The 16,687-nt window shown below is 41.0% G+C and overlaps 1 protein-coding gene across 1 annotated transcript; it reads left to right on the top strand.

Annotated features, from left to right (window-relative positions):
- Positions 1-441: 441 nt before the first annotated feature.
- Positions 442-14,095, top strand: LOC112637417. The gene is made up of 3 exons (XM_025407144.1): positions 442-881; positions 1,967-2,176; positions 14,032-14,095. Exons 1-3 carry the CDS (start codon positions 442-444, stop codon positions 14,093-14,095), a joined length of 714 nt encoding a protein of 237 aa, XP_025262929.1.
- The last annotated feature ends 2,592 nt before the right edge of the window (positions 14,096-16,687 follow it).

Consider the following 16,687-nt stretch of genomic DNA (forward strand, 5'->3'; position numbering starts at 1 on the left):
AGAGACGGTTTATTCCCAGTGGTGGTGATTACAGCGGTGATAATAACGCTGAAAGACTCGTTTAGCGCGAAATCGATACGACGTTCGAGAGTCGTATTCTGACCGGTGCCGTGATTAACGCAAACTATATCGAACCTCGTCAATTTCTTGAGGATGCCGAAGACATCGTGCTCGAGCAAGTGCAAGACGTTCTAAAAAGACATAACAGTGTAAAAGTGAACACTGTGTTTAATGGTGAATTTGTGTCGGGTGATAAGCGCGCGAATAAAAGTGTGAATACGAGAAACTGTGAACTCTTTCGCACATCGGATTTACACAAGTGGTTCGAGCGCCGCGTTATCGAGCCCATTAGCGTCTCTGGAAGAGTTTCAAGAACGCTATAGCGGCTGGGCATTGTCGCGAATACAGAATTTGACTGTTAATGTAAATAAATATAATCCAATGCGCGCGGAATGCCACATTAAATTGTCGCGGAAGATTATGATGAAAAGAGCGGTGGTTAACGTACAGTCTAAAGACAATGCGTGTTTCGCGTGGGTAGTGGTCGCCGATCTATATCCCGCAGAAAGAAAGGTGGAACGAGAATCATCGTATCCACCTTACGCGACAGTGCTGAATCTCCGGGACATTGAGTTTCCAGTAACTTTAAATCAAATTAAAAAATTTGAACTCGCAAACAGTATCTCGATCAACGTGTACGGCATCGAAAGCGAGAACATTGTTCCACTACGACTGACAGAGCAGAAGCGAGATAAGCACGTGAATCTGCTATACGTGGAAGACGGTAACAACGTAGGACATTTCGCGTGGATAAAAAATTTATCTCGGCTCGTGAGCTCGCAACTGAGCAAACACAACGGTCAAAGATATATCTGCGATCGGTATGTATATACAGGGTGAGGAAAAAGTACCGGGACACCTAATAACTTCTGAACGGTTTGAGATATCGGATTGAAATTTACAAGGTTACAATGATATCACACAATCTATCAGATAACACCAAAAACGCCCATTTTGACACCCCCGGGGGGCGGGGGGGAGGGAGGGCGAGAAAATTTTAAATGGAATGTGGGGTCGAGTGAGGGTTCGTTTGAAAGAGCTTTTTGAGATGAGAACAACGCGATGTCGCCGAGGTCTCTACGATTTTTTTTCGCAGAGTTATGATCATTTAAACATTGAGATTTCGCAGAAGCGGAGGGCCCACGACGAAGACGTGAGAAAGACTTTCCGCGGACACGTGTGGATAAAATTGCATGTAGGAAGGCATGTGGAGTGTGCGTGCTTGCGCAGTAATTAACGACTCCAAACCACCTCTGCTGTGTGCGTGTGCGTGTGTGTGTATGTGTGTGTGTGTGTGTGCAAGACCGAGGATGTAGTATGTAATTAACTAAGGCAAGTATAGGAAGGTTTATATCAATTGTTCAAAATGTGCACCGTCAACTGTTTGACAACAGGCTGTCCGATGATAAAAAGATGAAACGGCACACTCCACATGCCTTCCTATATGCAATTTTATCCACACGTGTCCGCGGAAAGTCTTTCTTACGTCCTCGTCGTGGGTTCTCCGCTACTGCGAAATCTCAATGTTTAAATGATCATAACTCTGCGAAAAAAAATCGTAGAGACCTCGGCGACAGTTGTTCTCATCTCGAAAAGCTCTTTCAAACGAACCCTCACTCGACCCCACATTCTATTTAAAATTTTCTCACCCTCCATCCCCCCCGCCCCCCGGGGGTGTCAAAATGGGCGTTTTTGGTGTTTTGTGATAGATTGTGTGATATCATTGTAACCTTGTAAATTTCAATCCGATATCTCAAACCGTTCAGAAGTTATTTAGGTGTCCCGGTACTTTTTCCTCACCCTGTATATATATATATATATATATATATATATATATTAATATAAAATAATTATAATTTATATAACAAATTGTTCTAATTTTAATTAAAACATTTTTCTTTTACAGATGCCTGCATTATTTTAGTTCAGATGACAAGTTGCAGTCGCATACGGTCGACTGCGGGGAGATGAACGACTGCGCTATCCAGTTGCCGAGCGACAAGGACAAATGGCTCGAGTTCAACAATTACAACAGGAAAGAGCGGCTTCCATTCGTCGTGTACACCGACCTGGAATGCGTTCTAACCAAAACGGAGGAAGAACAACAACAAAAATTGTACCAGCATCATCGGGTATTTAGTATAGCGTATTATATGCATTGTTCGTACGATGAATCTTTATCGGCGTATCATTCGCGTCGTAGCGTCGATTGTATAGCGTGGTTCGTCGAAGATATTAAAAATTTAGCGATTCGCGTTAAGAATATTTTAACGACCAATGTCCCCATGGTTTATTTAACATCCGAAGAGTGTGAAAAATTTCACAACGCCACTCAATGCCATATATGCGAAAAGCCGTTCGCGCAAGACGATACACGCGTTCGCGATCATTGTCATCTGACCGGGCGGTACAGAGGTCCCGCGCATTCAAATTGCAATTTAAATTACAAAGAATCTTTTTGTATTCCGATAGTTTTCCACAATTTATCCGGTTATGATTCGCACTTTATTATCGAGGAAATAGTCACAGCATTCGAAGGGAGAGTCGAGTTACTTCCGATAACGAAAGAGAAATATATTTCATTTACGAAAAATGTCGACCTTAAGGAAGGCGATTGGAAAAATAATGTAAAATTACGCTTCATCGATTCGTACAAATTTTTTACATCGAGTTTCGACAAATTGGCATCTTATCTAGACAAAGATAAGCTCAAAATGTTAAAATCGAAATTTCAAAATTTATCCGCGGAAAATTTCAGTTTATTAACACGGAAAGGCGTCTTTCCGTACGAATACGTCGACTCGGTAGATAGGTTGCGAGATACGCGTTTACCACCGCGCGAATCGTTTTATAGTTCCTTGACTGGTGAAACTATATCCGAGAGCGATTACGCGCACGCCAAGAACATCTGGACGCGATTCTCCATTCGGACGCTGGGCGAATATAGCGACATGTATCTCAAAATCGACGTCTTGTTATTAGCAGATATTTTCGAAAATTTTCGCGATAGCTGCATAAAAAGTTACGGAATCGACCCCGCGTATTATTATACTCTGTCCGGATACACGTGGGACGCCATGTTAAAGCATACAAAGATCACGTTCGAGTTGCTTACAGATATCGACATGGTCATGTTTATAGAACGCGGTATACGCGGTGGTCTGAGCCAATGTTCCAACAGATACACGCGCGCTAATAACAAGTATATGCGACAATCGTACGATCCATCGAAACCATCGTCTTACTTGATGTATTTTGACGTTAATAATTTATACGGATGGGCAATGTGCCAACCGTTGCCTTACGCCGATTTCGATGGGTCGACGACGCGTCGAATTTTGACGTATCATCTATAGCGTTAGATTCGCCCACGGGGTATATCCTCGAAGTCGATCTCGAGTACCCGCAACATCTTCACGATACGCACACCGACCTACCGTTTTGTCCGACACGCGACAAGCCGCCCGGCAAGTGGCAAGACAAGCTCCTCGCAACGTTATACGATAAGAAGCGTTACGTGATACACTACCGTAACCTACAACAGTGTACACGTCACGGCCTTCGTATAACAAAAATATATAGAATTTTACAGTTTTCTCAATCTCCATGGCTTCGAAATTACATAGAATTAAATACACGTTTCAGAACACTCGCGAAAAACTATTTCGAGAAAAATTTATATAAATTAATGAACAACGCGGTATTTGGCAAAACGATGGAAAATGTGCGTAATCGGGTCGATGTAAAATTATTAACAAAATGGGACGGTCGGTTCGGCGCGGAAGCGATGATCGCGAAACCGAATTTCCATAGCAGAAGCGTCTTTTCGGAAAATCTGATTGCGGTAGAATTGCGTAAACTCGAGGTGAAATTTTACAAACCGATTTACATGGGTATGTGCATACTCGACATATCCAAGACGTGTCTGTACGAATTTCATCACGAGTACATTATCCTCTGTATCGCGACAAATGCCGGGTAATGTACACCGATACGGATAGTCTCATATATCACATCGAATGCGCGGATGTGTACGACAACATGAAGCGCGACATTGTTAGATTCGACACGAGCGATTATGCGGTGGACAATGCGTACGATATACCGCTTGTAAATAAAAAGGTACCGGGTCTGATGAAGGACGAAAACAACGGTGCCATAATGACCGAATTCGTCGGGCTCAGAGCAAAGATGTACGCGTGACGAGTGGACGGAAAGAAAGACGAAGAAAGTTAAAGGCATCAAGAGCAACGTTGTCGCGAGAACGATAACCTTCGAAGATTACACGCGGTGTTTAAACGAAGAGATCGAAATGACGCGACAGCAGTCGTGTATAAGATCTAAACTGCACCAAGTGTATACCGTCCGCGAGACAAAAATTGCTCTGAGTCCGTACGATGACAAGCGATATATCGTACCTGATTCGACTGACATGTTACCATGGGGACATTATAGGATACCTTTGTAAATACATGTATATATTTTATTTATTACTGTATATATTTTGTACTTCATATAGTTTTATATAATACACATCTTGCACATTTATATTTCATATATTTTATGTAGCGCATATCTTACATACTTATATTAAGAATATATATAGTATTATTGAAAGAAATATTAATAAACACTGTATAAATTAAATCATATTGTCCTTATGTATCCAAGAGTTGTGCGAATTGTCAAATCCCAGCCATTTCACGTAAACCTCGTCACCTCTCCTGCGCAGTACTTTTTCCACGAGATACACGTCGGGATAATTCGCGCGATGCTGCTCGTAGAACGCTCCAGCGATAGGTTTTTGCGATAATCCTCGAGTAGATAACTCACGGGATTAGTATGCTGCACTTTTACAATTTTAAACACCTCGGTTGTCCAATTTGGCGTGTAACCCTTCTCGAAAACTGTCTTGTACTTGCTAACGCGTACCAAGTCACCTACTTTGAATTTCGCCGGACCCGCGATATTTACGGTTGTATACAGTAGCCAAGAGTCTTTCGGCGATCGCGGGGGTAACGTCGACGGGTCGCATACCGATCGTTCGATGCTTGCGCGCGTTGTAATCCGATACGAGTCCCGGCAACGCCTTGACCCACTTGTAAGATCCGTTCAGCGTAAACATCTTCCACATGTCGTCTTTTAGCGTGCGATTGAATCGCTCGACGATCGATGCCTTCAATACCGAATACGTAGAATAATGATTTATGCCGTGTTTTCGCATGAGCCGTTGCACGTCGGCGTTATAAAATTCCTTCCTCATGTCTGTATGTTTTTCGGACACTTCTCGCTATCTCGAATTATCTCGGCGATAGCGTCAGCTGTCTCGCTTCCGCCTTTACTCTTGAGCGGTACGGCCCACGCATGCTTGCTCAACGCATCGATGACTGTGAGTATGTAGTTGTAACCTCTGTTGAAACGAGAGTACGGACGCATCTCGACAATGTCGGCTTGCCACAGATCATCGTATCCCCGCACTATTACGTGTCTTCGGGGGAAATTTTTTCTCGTCGGTGCGTGCAGTTCGTTCACCAACTGCCGTTTCTCTAAACTATGTTGTTTCTTCGCTTCCCCGGTTATTCCCGATCGTCGGCCCATCGTTGTTTCGATTCGTCGATCGAATTAGCCGTTCAATTGCCGTTCAATAGCCGTTTCTTAGTCATTCACTGCCGTTCAATTGCCGTTCACTGCCGTTCTTGATCCCTTTGTTGGCGCGATTGACCCTGTTGATGGTCGTTTTTAAGCAGTCCGTAGCCTCGTTCACAGTCGTTTCTGATCCGTTCGTAGCCTCGTTGACAATCGTTTTTGACTCGTTCGTAGCCGTTGTAGACTTGTATGCCGCCTCGTATGTAGCCGTTCCTGACGTGTTCATAGCCTTGTTCGCAGCCGTCCTGGAGATGCTCGTAGCCTCGTTCGCAGCTGTTCTTGAATCGTTCGTAGCCTCGTTCGAGACCGTTTCCTCTTCGATCACTGCCACTCATTATAGCTCGATAACCGTTGGATAATCGTTCGTAGCCGTTCGATAAACCTTTCTAGATGTTTCATAAGTGTACAATAGCCGCTCCTAAGCCGTTCACTACAGCACATTACAGGTTGATAGCCATTTCTGAATTAGCGTTAATCGTACGACGAAGCTCATTTATCGCAGCCTGCAAAGCTCGCAGGTCCTTCTCGAACGCAGTCAGCTTCTCGTCTGATTCTTTCCGTTGATTCTTCAACGTTTTAACGCATTCTTCCACGTACAGTTTGTTGACCGCATCGGTATCAACCTCAGGTTGCGCTACACGGCGAATCTTGCGCGACCTCGCGTCATAGTCCGTTGCGACGCGACACAGAGCGTTTTGACCCAAGTAACTCGTCACCAATTTACCCCAATGATCGCTCGTGCTGATTTCTTCGTTTCTCCGTTCGAATAATCCAAATTTGTTGATAGGCATTGTTTTTCGATGCGAGTGACGTCGATCGACTGATTAGTTTCGTCGAGGCGCCGTTTAATTTATAATAATGCTTCGCGGAGTTCCTCTATGATCGACAAGATCTCGTTGTCGTAAGCGTTGTGGCCAGCTCGACGCGAAGCATCGAGCAATCGCAGGCGATCCACTAGCTCGTTGGGATTGTCCCAGTGCACGTAATCGATCTTATTGTCGGTTAGCGTCATCGCACGAGGCGTGAATACTCCCGTTCCCGTTTTTTTCTTTTTCGATTCGAACGACATCAACGGCGCGATTATTTGTTTATACTTGTATCCCTTGTTGCTCTTTAATTGACCTTGCGCATTATATCGACGTTTATGCGCATTCGTCGCCATCAATATGCTCTTATATTCTTGCGCATCGTCCTCAGTGTATATGGCGTCATTGGGAATTCTTATGAAGATCAACTCGTATAATCCCGGTGTACCGATGTATCTCACATTGTCTATGATTATAGAGTCATCTTTGTCAATGCCGAATCGTTTGTTACCGAGACGCATTCCATTCTCGTTGAAATAGACGCCGTACACGTGATCGATCGCGTTTTTTTTCTTTCGTCATCGCTAAGAAGGGCGCCCATGTATTTTTGCCCCAGTGGTCCCAAGTTCTCTCGTAACACTTCTTGACCTTCCGACGTTTGTAACATGTTTCGAACGGATGTTTCGGGCGGATTGCCCGTAGTTTCGAAAACATCTTCGATCGCGAGTGATTCGGGTATCGCAGGTTGCGCGATTCTCGGCGCGAACGGTGTAGAGGTTATCGGCAGTTCATCCGATAAAGTCTCCGATAGATCGGATATACGCGACATCGATAAACGTTTCGCTTTCACCGATCGTTTCCTCTTTTTCGGTGTCGCATCCTCCTCCTCCTCCTCCTCCTTCTCTTCCTTATATCGCTTGATGGGTAACGTTTTAATTATAGCGTTACTCTCCGGCTCTTTTTTCACCGCGATTGCGCTAGAGTTGTCGACGATCTTTTGCAGCGGCTCGATAATAGGTCTAAAATGAGTCGTGACCGCGATATCTTCGTCGATCTTACCGGTCAATCTTTTCACGCTCGCGAATATTATCGTTTCCAGCCATGTTGACGGAACGTCGAGCGTTTCACCCTTTTCGACGGAATGTCGACAGCGACTAATCGTTTCGTGGTATCGCGAACACGTTAAATCCTTTTCTGTATCGCCCGTTCATAAGCGCGCTGTCCTTATCAATCACTAGGAATCCATACTTTTGTTGCCAACAAGTACGACATAATTCACTGAAATCCTCGTACGACATATCGGTATTCACGTGATCGTTGTACACGTGTTTCAAATTTGTACCGTCCTGTTTAAACAAGATCAGCAGGTTCGCGTTGTCGTGTATAAGATGTTTCGGTATTCTCGCGTCTGACAAAGATAGAAGCAGTCAACGTTCGAGTGACGACCCATTGAGAAGTACTCTCTTATCGTATCTTGCTTGTCGCACGCCACGTCATCGAAGACAAAAATCGAGTTTGGACGAGCCTCGCTCGGTGGAATGACGTCACTGTTATTCGAGAACGTAAAATAGCCGATTTCATCGATCGGCCTCAATAAATTCTCCAGATATCGATATTTCGGCTGTTGCAGCGACTTTGAGTACACGTACACGTTCTCGAAACATACATCGTGTGGACTTTCCAGTAGACTTATCAAAACGTTGGTTTTACCACAATTCGAGGGATCGCAAACGATCGCGCGTATAGTCGGTAGCATCGTACCGTGTCTGCGCATCTCCGCGTTGTCCCCCATCGAGCGTAATCTGTCGTCGCAATTCGTCACGCGTATCGTCAAAGGTTGTCGTACGAACCGCATGTTTTCTGTTTCGAACCAATTTTGCGAATGATCGCGAGGGGGAGGTCTATTTAGAGAGGTGTCGCGACTCGAAACCGCTCAGTATCAAAAATGTTTCTCCTTCTCTCGGACGAGAGAGACATTCTCGCCAAACAGCTGCAGTATATTCCGAAGATTCTTTTACTGGAAAATTTCGGTGATTACATGGAACGATTGTGGGACAAGCTTCCAGAATATATAAAGGCTGATCCGGAGGTTCGACAATATCGTTCGTGCATGCGACATTACAATTAGCCGTGGCAGCGAACGCACATTGACGGTCCGCCTCCGTTGATAAAAGATTGCTACGTATGTCAGCGAGAATCGTAAGAGGCAGCGGTCTCTTAAATCGTGCGATAAACGCGCTTCTCATCGAATTCCATATTCCCGGCTATCAGTTTTGCGGCCCAGGCACGCGGTTGCGGAAGCGATTAGCCAGAGGCGATCGAGGTATAAATTTATTGGACGTGGCGTGTCGCGAACACGATATAGCGTATTCTCGGTGCAACGATCTCACCGAGAGACACGCGGCGGATAGGATATTCGCCGAGAAAGCGCGAAATCGTATCGGTGCGAGAGATTCGACTCTCGCTGAGAGAGCCGCCGCCACAGCTGTCTGGGCGGCGATGAAAGCCAAGACGAAGCTCGGTGTGGGCCTGAAGAGGACGAAGACAAAGAAGAAAACTGCGAAGAAACGGATACTTCCGGTAGCGAAATGCGGCGGTATTGCCGATTCTACCAATGCTGGGTGCGCTCGGATCCCTGATTGGCGGAGCGGCGGGTGTAGCGAAGGTGGTGAACGACGGAAAAGCCGCGCAACGTCAGATGCAAGAGATGCTACGTCACAATCGCGCCATGGAAGGTCGCGGATTATATCTCGCTCCTTACAAACACGGACGAGGAGTCTCAACGAGAAGAAGAAAAAAAAACGTCAAAGAGACGTTAAAAATGCCGCAGGGCACAACTACCAACGTACAATTGCTACAACTGGCGAAACGTATGCGCATTCCGTATTTTAGAGGCGTTTTCATGCGCGACTCTTTACCGATCGGCGGTATTTATCAAAACGAGAACGGCATCGTAAATTTAGATAGCGTCGAAGGACCGAGTACTCATTGGGTAGCGTACGCAAAGAGGGGGAATCGCGTCGTATATTTCGACAGTTTCGGCAATCTTCGACCTCCCAAGGAACTTGTGCGATATTTCGGACGAAACGTAACGAAGATACAGTACACTCACACGCCTGTTCAAACTTACGATCAGAGCATCTGAGGACAATTGTGCTTGCAATTTCTTCGAACGGTCGATGCGTGCGAATTTAAAGACGGATATCGCGCTATTTAACTCAGTATTCGTTCAACAGTTTTGTCGACATGTCTATGACATTCAAGTTGACTGGGAAGAGTAGCGTTCTCGCGGCAAATTTCTTTCCCACTGTAGACTTGAGCGACGATGAATACGAACTCGGTCTAACGGATTTTGAGACTTATCACACGATACCGAAGGTGAATTCCTCGAATAATAAATTTTACTTTGGCAAAGACGACGCGGAAATTACGATTCCCGAGAGATCGTACGAGTTGCGAGATATACATGAATTTTTGAAACGTGCAATTTCACGGAAACATCGCGATAAGAAACACATTGACGGCGATGACTACGAAGATGGCGAATATCCGATAGTGCTCCGCGCTAATTACAATACGATGAGAAGCGAGATCAAATGCGCATACAGATTAAACTTTAGCAAACCCGACAACATTGGATCGCTGCTAGGATTCTCGAATCGTATTCTCGAGCCGGGAAAATGGTACGAATCGAACATACCGATTAACATTATCAACGTTAATATTATCCGCGTAGAATGTAATGTGACCGCGGGCGCGTACAACAACGGCAAACTCGTTCATACGATACACGAATTTTCACCGAGGATACCGCCGGGATATAAGATATCGGAAACGCCGGCGCAGATCATTTACCTTCCGATCATCGCGCGGAGCATTACGGATTTAACGTTACGCGTTGTCGACCAGAACGGACGATTGCTCGATTTTCGAGGAAAAGAGATCATCGTAAGATTGCACATACGGCGGCTGCGGCGATAACGTACGTACGTATGCGACGTATGAGATGCTCGTGTTGAACGGATCGAAAGACGCGAGAGATAACGCAATCTTTACGAAATCAGCGACACCAACAACATCAACGTCGACGTTCGCTAATATCCAATCATCCGAGAAAAAGAAACTCAGTGCATCGAACGTTGCGTTCTTGCAATCTTTGGGATTCGCGGTGCGAAACAGCTGAACGATGACTGACATTCTCAACATCGGTGACGAACCTATCTTTGACGATCGTATCGTCAAGGTCGAGACTCACACGTACAACCCGTTCGCCAATACAACGTTCGGACACAATGACGAGATAAGAATACCCATACAACAACAGGATCTGTATACGCTGCCGCACGAGAGTTTCCTATACATCGAGGGACGACTAACGAAACACAGACCAGCAGCTAAAGGAGAAAGTGAATTGGTACTGGGAAATAATAATTGCGTCGCATTCATGTTCGACGAGATTCGATACGAACTCGACGGCGTTGAGATTGATCGCAATAGAAACGTAGGAATAACTACTACGCTCAAAAACTATGTAACGGTATCATCCGATAGAAGCGTGATTATGAAAAACGCCGGCTGGGAACCGTCGATCAAAGCGAATGGACATTTCAATTTTTGCGTACCGCTCTACATGTTGCTGGGATTTTGCGAGGATTACAGACGCGTGGTGATTAACGCTCGTCACGAATTGATCTTGATACGATCGCGCAACGACGACAATTGTCTGCTTGGAAATTCGGCGCAGAAGCCTGAGCTCAACATATTCAAGATACAATGGCGAATGCCTCACGTGCAATTTGAGGTAATATTATTGTTTAATTCATTTAATATAAGATCGACGATCTCTTTCTGCTTATTATTTAATTGTTTATATTGTTTGGTGCCTATTTCCATAGCTTCTTCAAATATCATGCAATTCTCTTCTTCGTCATTTTCTGTTAATTATTTCTGTTAATTATTTGTGGAAAATCTACAAAACTTTTACCTTCAGCACGAAGCATACTATTAATTTGTATATATGCTTTATTTTGTCCTTGTAATATACCAAAATGTTGAATATAATCCTTAGACATTGCTACTTTAAAGTTTTCCCACAATTCTTCAGGATGTAATGTTTGACAATGTAATAATATACGTATAAATAATCTACGAAGTTGTCGTGGCATCATCCATCCAACAGCTTCATTCATAGCTTTTTTCCATTCATCATCATCTTCGATCAAACCTAAAGCTAAACATGCGGCTGAAAATGATTGACAAAATTCTCCATTTACAGTTCTTAAATCGTTAAAACTTGTGGGCCCTTTTGCTTTTAGTAACAATAATCGTAAATGAAATAATTCTATTTGTGTTGGACTAACGGAATATATTCGTCCTATACAATTATAATGACTTTTACGTTTGACCCAACGTGATACATTTTTACCGTTAACTTTCTCTTTTTTAAATGCATAATAACTTGGAATTTCTATATACAAATACTGTTTTGCTTCTTCATCGCGTAAGTTTAATGAAAAATAATCTATTAACATAGTAACTTGAAAGCAGAAGTCATTACATCGTCAATGTTTTCATTTTCAATTATAATATTTTGCTCATTAGGAAGATGGACTGGTAAACGTGTTATAGCGTGACTTTTATCTTGTAGTTTTTTACTTAGAATACGCCAGCTAGCTTCAACAGGTCCAACATAACGAGCTTCGATATAATTATGTATCTCATCATGACAATAACAACACTTTCTGTTATTGGTTCAATAGTTATAGCAGCAACATCATGTCCTTTATAAATATATTTATATAGATATTTAACTGATTTAATACTTGAAACTACTTCAACATTTATATGACTATTAAATATAATTGATAAAGTAGGACAATATGGAACAACATAACGATTATCAACTATATATCCATCAGAATGTTCAAAATTTGTTTCATTATTTCGTCGGCGATAATAAGGATAAGCATCTTCATCCATTTTAGTTTCTTTGAGAAAAGGTTTCGGATAATGTTTTGAACAACGTCCATCTACCAAACACCAATCACTACAAGGTCCATGAATCATATGTTTCATGACTACATCATGTGGAATACGATTCTCACATGGATTAGGAATTTCAGCAGAAATATATTTATCAACAATTTGCGGAGTTGTGATTTTGTAATTGTATTTTATAATTGTATTTTGAAGTAATTAACATATGAACATGTTGCAAACCGCGTTTTTGAAATTCAATAACGTATACAAATGCTGCTACTTCACCAAAAAATTTTTGTTTAAGGATTAAATCAATTAAATAATCTTTTTTAATATTAAAAACACGAGCACAAATATCAGGTCTATCCGAGCCTTGTTAACCAGGTAAAAGATTTTCTTCAATTTCACGCCATTTTGGATTACAAGTCATAGTAATGAAAAGATTTGGTTTACTCAAATTTACTAACTATTGCCATTGCATCTTGATAATTTTGTAACATATTGCGTGGCGATCCAGTAAATGTGGAAGGAAGTACAACCATTTTCCCAATACGCCCATTTAAATTATTAGTCGTAGTTTGTAAATAATCTCTTAAACCTTGATATGTTTCACTACGTAATTCTTTTTGATGATTTTTACAATAACCAATTCTATCTTTTTCCATTTTTACATAGCTGTCTACAAGCCTGTTAAAATAAGCGACGTCCTAATAAAAAAACATTAAATTCATCACGAATAGCTATACGATATTTAATATACTGTCCTCTAGTTATTCGTCTATCACTATTTAATTTTTTAAAATCACGATGCTATCCTTGACCATATGGATAAAATAATGGATATATCTATGGTTCTACATTTGGATCCATAATACTAACTTTTATAGTATTTTTATTACGTATTGTAACATATGATTCTGGAATTTCTCCATCAGCTGTTGTAGAGAATACAGCAGCAACTTCATTGGTTCTTTGAGTATTATATCGACGTCGATCCATACCTGGTCTTGAAGTAAATACTAATTGTAACTTCGGTAATATAATTCACCAGATTCCATTTCTAAACGTCGTTGCTTTTCTAATTCTTCACCCATCATTTGATAAGACTGAGCAAATACACTACTCAAAAAAATTAAAGGAACAAAAAATTTTAAAAATTTTTTGGGTCATTTTTGAAGCGCTACTTCTAGACAAATGATCGTACAGAAACGAAAAAAAAAGCATTTCGAAGCTTGAAATCTCTAGTTTACAAGCCTTACATTGAAAAATTTTTTTGGAGCTTCCGTCGAAGAGCAAACAAAAGAAATATGTCGAAACAAAAATTTTTGAAATTTCTTTTCAACTTTAAATGCATCCACGGACTTGAAAAAATTTTTTGGGACTTTTTCAATACCAAGATCAGAAAGCCTGATCATTTAGCTTTAATTCGCTTTTTGAACGAACTCTGTATGACCATTTGTTCCGATGATATCGACGATTGAGTGAAAAGTGACCATTTTGTCTTTAATCTCTGATATCTCATGAACCAATAACGCTACAGGAAATCTAAGGACGGTTCTGAAAACTTGAATAAATTCTCTAAAAGCACTGTTCATTGCGTTTGAAGAAAAAAAATTTTTTTCACCTCTCACATTGGTTTGAAGAAAGTACAAAAAAGTGACTTTTTTTGCTTTTTCAGTGAAGCTACTGCACTTTTGCAAATAATCACAAAAAGGCTAATGTTTTCAAGTTTTTTTTAAGCTTAATGTATCCCCAATAGTCCTGTAAAATTTCAATGCGATCGGTTCATTCGTTTTTCTTTCCCGAATGATCAAACTTATGAAAAAAATTAAAGAAACACGTTTATCACCCTAAAACATCAATTAATGATTATCGACATGGAAAAAACATTTTTTTTCCTGTTTTTCCTCTATGATTTCACATTCGTCACTTGTGAAATTTGGAAAAAAAAATTTCTAAAAAATTTTTCAAAATTTTTTTTTCTCATTTCTTTATCAAATTTGACCGTCATCATTAGCATTACCCAAAGCGTACCACGTGGAGGTTGGATTTACGTTTCTTGTGTGTGTGTGTGTGTGTTTGCGATTCTTAAGGATGTGAGACCCCACGGCTCGTCAGTTCCGCGGTATTTAATGACTCCAAACTCAATCCCTAAGATGTGTGTTCGTGCGTGTGATGTTAATATCGGGTGTTGCCACCTCTTGCACGAATCACTGTTCTCAATCGCTCTGCCATATTGATGCATCGTCTTATCGCTGCCATTGGAATAGTCCGCCAGATGCGCTGAAGTGCTCGTTCCAATACAGCTATAGTCTGCAAACCCGGATACTCCCGTCTCAATCGGCGTCCCATCATATCCCAGACATGTTCAATTGGATTTAAATCAGGACTCATTGCTGGATGCCCCAAGACTGTGATTTGATTATCTGCTAAAAACTGTCTTGTGATGTTAGCCGTGTAAGGGCGAGCATTATCCTGCATGAGTATAAATCCTCTTGAACGTTCTCGGAGAGGCAAGACGATGGGTTCGAGAATTTGATCGATGTATCGCCTAGCATTCAAATTCCCTCGGATTATTACTAACGGGGTACGCCTCCATCGTGAAACTCCACCCCAAACCATTACCGATCCTCCATTGAAGGCGGCAATAGGTTGAACAAAGTTCTGCTGAAAACGTTCCCCACGACGACGCCAAACTTGAGGTCGTCTATCGTTACCGAATAGGCAAAACCTAGACTCGTCTGTGAACAAGACATTACTCCATCGCCGTGTACTCCATGGCAAATGTTGACGTGCGTAAGCTAAGCGAGCTTGGCGATGTCTTACATTCAACATGGGAACACGGTTTGGATGTCTTGCTTGCAGTCCCGATTCACGATGACGATTTCTAACCGTTTGGTCTGAAATGTTACGCTGTTGTTGTTGTCCTGGTTGTTGCCATTGTTGTTGTTGATAACGTCGATTGGGAAAGTGCCGAGCAATAGAATTTGCATGAGCAAACGGTTCTCTCCGAACGTGCCGAATAATTCGTCGATCGTCCCGTGGGGTAGTCACACGACGTCGACCTTGTCCAGGTCGACGACTGTATGCCGCAGTTTCTTGATAACGCGTGTAGGCGCGATGCACAACGGACTGACTAACACCCATCATGTTACCTACTTCGCGAAAACGGTAACCTTCCTCGACGAGAGTCACTAGCCGAGCGACTTCGGGTTCTGATAAATGCCGTCTTGGCATGATTGAGAAAAAAAGACTAAAAGTTTATTAAAAAATTTTCAGTCATAGTGTTTTGGAAAGCTCTCGAGATGAGCTACGGAAATATGCAAAACATACAGGATGTCTTATTTAAAAGGTTGGATATGACCTTCACGTAACTTTCAGATGACTCTTCAAGGTCAAACTAATAACACTACCTTATGTTCCCTTTAAAATCATATAACTTTTGAAACATTTTTTCGTATCTTTTAGACTTTACGAGATATTTCGATGTCTCAAGATAAAAAAACTCACTCTGTATATAAATTATATTATATATATATATATATATATATATATATATATATATATGTGTGTGTGTGTGTGTGTATATTTAAATTGTATTATATTAATATGTAATTAATATGTAATATAAATAATTTTATAGATCTTATTATTAATATTATATTAATAAAATCTTAATCATAAATCTTTTCTTGCAAAGTAAACTTAGGAAAAGTTAACTTATATTCAATATTTGTGTCAATAAAATTTTTTACTATTCACGAGTTCATGCTAGAAAAAAAAATTATGATTGAACTCCAAGTAGGGAAAAGATCATACCACTTGTATCATGTTTATATTTACAATTATATTTACAATGTATATAGAATATAAGCTATATTCTAGTGTATTTAATTATGTATATATATATATATATATATATATATATATATATATATATAGAAGATTCTTCCATTATATATAAATAAATAAATATATATATATATATAGATATATATATATATAATTATATATATATATAATTATATATATATATATATATATATATATATATATTATAATATAGATTATATTATTTTTATGTATAGTTAAATTACATTAATAATTTTAATTTCTCTACTTGCATTATTATATATATATACTTCTTAATCAGTTAATGTGTATGCAAGATAATACATCGTATAATACATTGATTT

This window comes from Camponotus floridanus, unplaced genomic scaffold (assembly GCF_003227725.1).
Source record: "Camponotus floridanus strain SB8 unplaced genomic scaffold, Cflo_v7.5 scaffold162, whole genome shotgun sequence".
In the NCBI taxonomy this organism is placed as follows: domain Eukaryota; kingdom Metazoa; phylum Arthropoda; class Insecta; order Hymenoptera; family Formicidae; genus Camponotus; species Camponotus floridanus.